The sequence below is a fragment of the Girardinichthys multiradiatus genome, chromosome 22 (genome assembly GCF_021462225.1).
Source record: "Girardinichthys multiradiatus isolate DD_20200921_A chromosome 22, DD_fGirMul_XY1, whole genome shotgun sequence".
Lineage (NCBI taxonomy): Eukaryota > Metazoa > Chordata > Actinopteri > Cyprinodontiformes > Goodeidae > Girardinichthys > Girardinichthys multiradiatus.
In genome coordinates, this window is record NC_061814.1 from 35,593,660 (window position 1) to 35,603,404 (window position 9,745).

Below are 9,745 nucleotides of genomic sequence, written 5' to 3' on the forward strand. Positions count from 1 at the left end.
ATCAGCTTGGTTCTGTGATCAACAGCTCACATAGTAAATAAATCTGAATACTTTTGTTTCTATTTTATAATTGCATCAAAGCTTGAAATTCCCACCATTTTCAGCCCCGAAACACATCAATCAATAGCATATACTTTGGTGCACAGTTTTTGAGTCCACTCAAAATGAGCTAGTAAAGGGCACATGCTTTGATGCATAAATAGATATAATCTTTGAATTACTTTGATTTTATGTTAGATTCAAAACTACTAAGGCTATCAAAGAACATACAGTATATAATTTTCTTTATTTTATATACTATAGTCCTTGGAAATGTCTGGGGGAATTTGTAAAAGTTGGAATCAGTAGGCCAGACCTCAACAAAAACCGGTAGTCAGTAGGAGCCAAAAATCTGATTCCTGCAGAAAAAAGTTAATATATGTTTACTTTTTTAATTTATATTTTTTAAAACCTTTAATTTTTATTCTGCAATTAAAAAAAATAAAACTATATTACTTTATTTGTTTACGTTGATCAAAATATCAAGGAACTTTTGTTTAGTTATCCATGACTTTCTGTTTTCTTAAGGTGTAAATATGATGAGACACAGGCTCATTTCGTTTAGCCACTCTTCAAAATGGGAAAGACTAGATAACATGTTAGTCAAGTAAAAAAGAAAAGTGTTGCTCTAACAGTTATCTTGGTGTAAATCTATATGTATTTGTAATAGAGCAACCCCCACATTCATTCATCCTCAACTTGTAAGGATAGGTGATAAAGTCAATTTCTACACAAATAAATGGCTGCTAATAACATGTTTGGAACCCTCAATGAGCCCTTTAAAATAAATCCAATTGCAGCCTTTTTTAATTTATGCTTACATCAAAGTATAAGAATATTGAACTGACTTTCTAATTTGCTGAGGTATAAATGTGACACAATGCAGAGACCATTGTGCAAAACAGGAAAGACAAGACAACACGCAATTCAAGTCAGGCAAATTTGAGTCAATCTTAATTCAGAAAATAGCTGCGTGAAAATAGCTGTTTTCCCAAACTTGCCCATATCTACTGTCAGAGCAATACTTAAACTGGAACTGAGACAAACATGGCAGGACAAGGGCATATTTATCTTGCTGCCATGCACAGTAAGAAGGATAAGGTAAGGTAGGTACAAACTCTCCAAAGCTCCATGTTAGAGAACACGATCAAAATCTTCAGTGGGGGGCTGTAGTGTGGTAAAGAATTTAAAGGATCCATCTAAATTTGTTTTTATGCTGATTTGTTCAGCTGAATCAAATAATGGCCAACAACAGAGCAAGTCTCTTACAGTTTTGCGGAAACTCAATACAACAAAGTTCACTGTTGATGTTATTTGATCTCGCTTGGTGTACTGTTTACTGCGGGGCAAAAAAGGCCACTGACTGACTGAAGGCACAGCTGTCCTCCGTGGACTGATGAACTGAGGGGACGGTTACACAATGAACAAGCCAGTAGTTTACACATAATGCATTTAGTCTTTGCCATGCACCACAAAACGATGAGCAGGTAAAAGCTGGAGAGATTCAGCAGTGGAATAGACTTTGCCACAGTTTCTTGTAAGAGTAATCCTACCCTTCAAACTTTGCCACATTTAGTCACGTTACACCCAAAATATTCTGAGGATTTTATTGGATAGACAAAAACAAAGTAGTGGATAATTATGAAATGGAAGAAAAATTACATATGTATTTTTTAATTTAAAAATCTGAAAAGTGTGGTATGCATTTTTATTAAGCCCCCTTCTGACACCCTTAATGAAATTCAGTGACATTAGTGTGTGTAATTTGATCTGAGTTTATACAGTAGTTTTATGAAGGCATCAAAAAGGGCTAAAAACCCCAAGACATTAGTAAACAAACAGCATTGTGACTGAGGAACACACCAAACAGGTCAGTGATGAAGTTGCAGAGGCCCACGTTAGCTGGATTTTGACTAGCCATTCTATGTGGCCTAGTCAAAGTCCATACCTAAATCCAAATGAGAATCTATAGCGAGATTTGACACTTGGTGTTTACAAATGCTTTCCAGCCACTCTGACTGAGTTTGAGCTAATTTGCAAAGATCTAGCAAAGGTCTGTAGATGTGAAATATACCCGAAAGGCTTGCAACTGTAACTGTGGCAAATGGTGAAGTTTTGACTCAGGGAGGCCGAATACAAATGCAAACTTTTCTGAATTTTCTGAAAATCATCCATAATTTCTCTTCTACTTCACGATTAAGCATTACTTTGTGTTTGTCCATCACATAACATCTCAATAAAATACAGTGAAGTGTTTTGCTGAAATGTGACATAATGTGGAAAACATGCAGGGGTGTGAATGCTTTCTCAAGGCACCGTAAAGTACAACAGTGTCAAGATAGGTTGGACTTGCACTGACAATATTCCACAGTAAGTACTCCAATATACTGATAATAATACATAATTATCTTGCCAGTAAGGAAAAATATAGTCTATCATTTATCTTCTTACATATACTGAAGTAGATTAATCATTGTTTATGCGGTATGGTTATACAGATTTAGAAGCAATTATGGACATTTTCACCACATTATTCAAATGTAATAAACACAAAAGATAATTTGATTAGTGTTTCTGGATTTAAAGCTGCCCTGTATTTATTTTTTATCCCCTTCCCAATTCCAGGGATCCTTAATCCAAAACAAAGTGAGCGGCTGCCTGTTGACTCCATTCACATCAATGCATGGGTTAAACATGGGGTAAAGAGGCTGTGTGCACTGCACACAGAAAGAGTGAAGCAGAGTCATTGCATCGGCATCGTAGAATGACAGCTCCCCCTTCTGGATATTAGCCAGTATGCCCAGCTTCCTGACTCTCTTTGCTACCGAGAGTTGCTTCTCTTGTGTGTCATGGCAAGCCAGGTACTGCCCCTCTCCATGGTAGATGCACCAGGATGTGCTGTTCACACCCAAGCTTGAGGAACTCTGAGCTGGACTGTTTTTTTTAGTGATCAAACCTGTGGTCACACCAATCATCCAGAAGGGTTTGTCCTGGACAATCACCTCCCAGTAATGCTGGCCATTTGTAAAGCTCTCCTGAGCCAGAACACTGTACTGGGAGTCATAAGGCTGTGGGCTCAGTCCTTCACCAACAGGATGACGTCTCCAGCAAACTTGTTTTTTATCTGGAGATATTTCCAGTTTCGGATGAGCTGTTTTTGGATCCAAAGCAAGTGAACTTAGATCTGCAAAAAAAATTAAATAAAACTACAGTCAGAACACACTTACGCATACAGTAGATGATCATTGGCTTGCAAAATCCTGAATTAATCACTAACATGACCACATTCGAGGAAAGAACTGCGATAGAGCTAGCGAGAGGTCATCAACAAGCTTCTCAATGGTTTTCAGCTTTTCATGGTCACAAAGATCCCTGTTTACTGTCTGTATTGGAGGAAACTCCAAAGGGTTGCTATGAGGAAAATACAAAAACATTATACCAAATGATAATCAAAAGAGTAGTGATGCAAAGCCAAGTTTAAATGTACCAATAAGTCGAGCTTTAGTGTAATGCATAAAAATATACTCACCAAAGATTCTGTGATCCGATTTGCTGTTGAAAATGAACAGGCAATCTGTTTTAGGTAAACTGCAATACAACTTTAACACATTTTACTTTTCGGGATGGATAAAAAAAACAGGTAGATATACAGAACAGACAATTCACACCAAAAGAATCAAAGCTGAATTCATGACTTATCCCAAGTCTAAAATGTCTGTTGCTCATCACAAAATATCTTTTTAAAACACACAGTTACTTATCATTGGCATACACTTATCATTGTCATGACTGTCATTAATTTGACCACTCCTCTTATCAGAAAAGGAAGAACTCTGTTAAATTGGTGGGATTCCTGGACATACTCCTTTAAAGCACCGATTTTCAACTTGATCTTAATGGTAGCCAACATTTCCCTTTTTTATTGTTTGCTTAGGACCATTGTCCTGTCAGAATACCCACATGTGTCTAAGTTTCAAACATCTAGCAGAAATCCATGCAGAAAAACCCCAGGCCAAGATTCTTGATTCAACAGTGCTACCAAGTGCGCCACCATAAAGCCACTGTTTGGGTCAGATGGTCAGAAAGTTGTGGGTTCGATTCCAGCTTCCTCCTGCCATATGTCGATGTGCCCCTGGGCAAGGCACTTAACCTCAAGTTGCCTGCGTATCGGTGTATGAATATGTTAGTGAGTGCAATTGGGTGAATGTGGCTCTAGTGTAAAGCGCTTTGAGCGGTCTGTATGACTGGAAAAGCGCTATATAAGTTCAGTCCATTTACATAAAAAACGATAACGAGTATTTTTAGGGGAGTCAAGGTGAGGCTTTCAGATTCTGCACCATCTATCTAGCAAGGTGGTGGCTGCATCATGCTGTGGGGCTGCCTCACTGTCGTACTATTGCATTACACAAATTGGATGAAATAATGAAGGACTACATTAATGTCATTCAACTTCAATTCAACAAGAAGATGGTTGAAGACTGGGAGTTCGAAACAAAACTGTGTTTAGAAAGAAAAAATCAGGCTAACATTGAGCTCATGTAATGTCCTTTCTAAAGCTCCATCTTACAGGAAAAAAAATGTTTTATGATCATTATATTATACTTCATGGATTTATTTACTTACCTGAAGGAATTGCAGATCATTTGCTTCCTGGAGGAGTGCTTTATTGGAGGCTCTTAATCTGTCTATCTCTTTAATCTGAGTTTCCGTGATTCCCCTCTGGGCCTCGAGCCGGTCTGTCATGTACGTCTCCTCTGCATCTATAATCTGCATCATCAGACGCTCATCTGCATCTAAAACCACACGGATTCTGCTGTACTTGTCTGAGATTTTCTCTCTGAAATCCTCAGCAGATTTCTAGAAGATAATTAAAACCTTATAAATGCAAGGCTCTCTGCAAGACTAACCAAGAGTGTATTATAAGCTCACAATGACTGTACCACAGTTTGTGTATAAAGTGATTCCAAGTCCTTAATGGTGTGCTCTGCTTCACCTCTCCTCTTCAGTAATTGGTTCATATTAGTCACTAACATACTCTGAAGGCAGAAACAAAACAGGTTCATTCATAAATTATTATGAGCACATTCATGATGTTTTTCAATTCAATTCAATTCAGTTTTATTTATATAGCGCCAATTCACAACACGTTGTCTCAAGGCACTTCACAACAGTCAGGTACAGACATTCCAATTAATCCTAACCATTGAACAGTGCAGTCGGAGTTAGCTTTTTATTCAAATTGGATAAAACGTTTTTCTATCTAAGGAAACCCAGCAGATTGCATCCACTCAGTGACTTGCAGCAGTTCCTCCTCCCGGATGAGCATGTAGAGACAGTGGACAGTCACTGGCGTTGACTTTGCAGCAATCCCTCATACTGAGCATACATGTAGCGACAGTGGAGAGGAAAAACTCCCTTTTAACAGGAAGAAACCTCCAGCAGAACCAGGCTCAGTGTGAGCGGCCATCTGCCACGACCGACTGGGGGTTTGAGAGAACAGAGCAGAGAAGGAAAAAGAATACAGAAGCACTGATCCAGGAGTACTTTCTATGGGAAGGAAAAGTAAATGTTAATGGATGTAGCTCCTTTAGTCGTTTCACCTAGAAAGAAAGAACAGATAAACTCTGAGCCAGTTTTCAAGGTTAGAGTCTGAAAGAGAGCACATATAATTAGTTACAGTAAAAGTTCAGTCAATTTCCATGTCTAGGAGAGAGAAAGGGTTAAACACTAAAAGACAGGACATGTGGATCATCAGTAGAGGGTGAGCATTAAGTTGTTTCCAGCAGGAGGTCGGACGATTCCCCTCTCCAGTAAGGTGTCACAGGTAGACACAGAGCCAGGCCAGGTGTAGCTTCTAAGAAGAGAATAGAGAGAACAAGGTTAAAAGCTGAAATAACAGCAAATAATGCAAAATTGGAGAGTAGTGTGAGAATGTAGCGAAGAGGGTGAAAGTGGTCATTATGTCCTCCAGCAGCCTAAGCCTATAGCAGCAAAACTACACAGATAGTTTCAGTTCAGATTATTTAGTTTTGAGCATGAAAACAATAAATGTTTTTTGTTTGTATGTACTTTTAAAAAAGCTTTTCATATATTCACATGAGTAAACGTGGCCACATCAAGCCTGGGGTCTTTCTGCATAGTAAAAGGTCTAGCCTGGGATTTGAACCAATGACCTTCAGTGCTGCTAACTGTGTCACCATTCAGCCATGTTGTACTTTAGCCATATAAAACAGAAAGAGACTAACTGTACCTCATATAAATGATCTAATCAATCAAAAAATAAGCTTTGACAACAAAAATGTATATCTAACACTGCAGAAAGATGTACTGATGTTGAATTATTTTCTAAAACAATACAATGACAGAAATGGTGTGAATTTTATGTAAAATATAGCCACTTCATTGAGGAGATGATTTATTGCAAATGTCTCTAAACATAAAAACAGATATTAGTTCCATTGCTGTACCTGTAGATCTTTATGTTTTACCATAAACACATCCTTGACAAATAAGAAGACACAACTGTAACTCAAATAATAATAAGCAAAATATTAATATTATTAATCATAGTCAAATATGCAAAAAATGCTTATGTTACATAAAACAGTATGTAACAGTCTAATAAGTTTTGTTTTGCTTGCAGAAACAATTGCTGCTGTCCCAGTGATGCATGTTGTCCACTTTAATGGAGAGAGGATTAATAGCAATTTAACAATGGTATTAGTTAGCGGTTTAGAAAATATAAAACTATTTCAGTTTATTTTTTCCTTGAGTTTGGTGAGGTGGCAAATCCTCAGCTTCCTCAACAACTTCAGCCAGTTCCTTAGCTCACTCAGTTCCACTGTCACTACATCTTATATGTATACCAATCCTTCCTTTTCTGAGCAACATGTTACCTCCACTACCCAACAGCCAGGTCTTAAAACCAGGTTCTGCACTTCAACTTCAGAAATTGAAAATGCAGCTCCTGTAACTTACATTATTAAGTAAAACTGCAAACATATATTTATAAGTTATATAAGTTATAAAAACTGTGTCGCAAAATATGTTTAGTTTAGAAATTGCATTTACTGCTGTTGAAGTATCTTAAACAATATCGCTGCAGCAATGGTCAAAACGTCAGGTAAAATATAGCCGTTGATGCATGATGTCCACTTTAATGGACAAATGATGGAATGATTTAATGGACAGTCTTTCTGGCTGACTGTGGTTTTGGAGACTTGTGAATTTCCACTGGCTGGCCAATTAAAGGCATTATATTGAGTAACACACTAAAATCTAACAAAATGCCACATATGCAAGCACACCATCAGCATGCACACACTTATCAGAGAAAGGCTTTTAATCAGCTGTTTGCTGTAGTGACCACTATGCGTTAAATGATTGCTGAAATCGTTTGCAAGAGGATAAAACATGTTAGCAGCACATATAATAATATATAATAATAAAAACGTTACCCTAAAATCTCCACTGGCTTCATGAAGTGGAGATGCCTTATGGTGCTTGTGGACCCCAATCAGGACACACAAACAGCACACTGGGATCTTATCTTCCATGCAGAAGAACTTGAGTTCATCCCGGTGGTCCCTGCACTTCAGCGACAGCAGATCCTTGGTTACATCCACCAGCGTGTGGTCCTTGAGAGCAGACCTCTGCTGGTGCAGCTGGGTATGGGCCTGGCACAGCGAAGCATCACAGGTCAAACAGGTACTGATGGCCACAGACGGCTTTTCTATGCAGTGGTCACAGTGGATAAGTGAAGAGGATTCCGCTTTAATGCCTGTCTCAGCTGCTGCTGGTTGTTGATTTGCGGTGAAGTCCTTCACTTTTTTCTGAAGGTCTGCATTTATATCCAGCGTGAGGTCAGGGGGGAGGAATATCTGACACTCTGGACAGAAGAAAGGTCCCTCAGTGGACGCATCTGTTTCCCAGACAGCATGGATACAGATGAGGCAGAAGTCATGTCCACACTGGAGCGTTACAGGTTCTGTGAAAAAATCTTGGCAGACGGGACACTTCAAGGCTTGGCCAACAGTCCCCATGGTGCTGCTTTCACCTGTTATGGCAGACTTCTGTGCCCAGCGCTCCTGATCCTCTAGCTCATCAATGTTTTACAGGTGTACAAGCCACTAAAGAGCCTCATAGTGTCAGGTTACTAAAGATGGGGTAATATCAGAAACCACCAAGTCCCAGGGGAGATAAACTTGCTTTCTAAAATGTACAAAATAATAAAAACCCAATACTGATGTGTGTTGGGGATCTCTGTCCTATTGGAACACCCAAATGCATCCAAATTCAACCATTTGAAACTTAGACACAATTGGGTGTGCCCAAATTTCTGTCACACTCAGATAAAAAGAATGTGACTGGAATTTTCAAGAACAATCCAGGAACCACTTTAGTTTGTCTTGTCGCTGTTACTGTTGTATATTTTCTTATTTGGTTCCATCCTTTCTGTTTTTTATCCGCCAATTGTCTTATTTGTGTCTTTTGAGCTTATCATACCTTGAGTTTAATAAATTTAGCAGAAGGGGAGATATGTTATTTAATTTCCCTTTGGGATTAATAAAGTATTTTTGAATTGAACTGAATTGAATATCTCATTCTCCTGTTTTAGTAAAAAATCTACCCCTACAAAGTGAGGCACACCCGACCCACCATGTTCTTTGCCTAAGTTGTTAAGACAGCTTAAAAAATGTATATAAAAATGAATTATTATTCATTCTACTTAATAATACAATAAAATAAAACACGTTTTATGAATTACTTTTAAATAGAACCTTTATCTGTATTAGTAATAACACTCTGTAACCTAATTTGAGGTAACAACTAAGTGCAGTTCTGAGTGTTTGTATAGGTACAAACATTAGCTTTATTGCCAAGTTCGTACATACAAACAAAGAATTTGACTCCGGTCACTTTGCTCTCTGGTTTTTGTTTTTGCATTACAGAATATACATATATACAATATACAAATATACACATATATGTATAAATATATAAATATTTTGACTTACTGGATAAACTTGCTTTCATATTGGAAACGACGGAATACGGCATAAACTGGTATGTGAATGGTTCGGATGGAAGGACAGGCAGGAGAAGGGAAGATATGGATTTTGAGGGATGGACACCGGTAGGTAGGGGGAGAGGAAGAGGACGTGGGAAAAAGGAGGAAGGAGGGATGTTTGAAAGTCTTGAAAGTCAGGGTAACAAGCGAGAGTTGGAAGGAGGCAACTCGGATGAAGAGAGAATAGTTAGAAGGAAAATGCTGAAGGAGGAATTTAAAATAATATTAAAATTAAGGAATGAGGAGGAACACAATAACCTAAGCCCGATAGTGATTTCTAGAGAAATAAAAAAGAAAATGGGAGATGTAGAAATGGTGAAAGTGTTAAGAAACTTATTAGTGACATGCAAAAACGAAGAACAAAAAATGAAGGCTTTACATGTAGAGAGCATTAGCAAAAAAATGGTTGTAGAGAGAAAGATCTTGGGAGAAAATCAATCAATCCGGGGGGTGATTTTTGGTATCCTTCTGGATGAAGATTTAGACAAAATAAAAAGAAGCATTACTGGTGCAAATGTGAACTCGCTGAAGAGATTATCAAAAACTGTCAACGGAGAAAGAGCAGGAAGTCTGTCAGTGCTGATTGAATTTGCAGAAACAATCTTGCCAGAAAACATAAAAATAGGATTCTTGAGC

General features: G+C 38.1%; 1 protein-coding gene across 1 annotated transcript; it reads right to left on the reverse strand.

The window, feature by feature from the left end:
• Positions 1–2,636: 2,636 nt before the first annotated feature.
• Positions 2,637–8,081, reverse strand: LOC124858852 (tripartite motif-containing protein 72-like). The gene is made up of 6 exons (XM_047351129.1): positions 7,497–8,081; positions 4,980–5,075; positions 4,663–4,896; positions 3,569–3,591; positions 3,317–3,450; positions 2,637–3,223 (listed from the first exon to the last, which is right to left on the reverse strand). The coding sequence occupies exons 1-6, from the start codon at positions 8,079–8,081 to the stop codon at positions 2,637–2,639; spliced, it is 1,659 nt and encodes a 552-aa protein (XP_047207085.1).
• Positions 8,082–9,745: the final 1,664 nt, after the last annotated feature.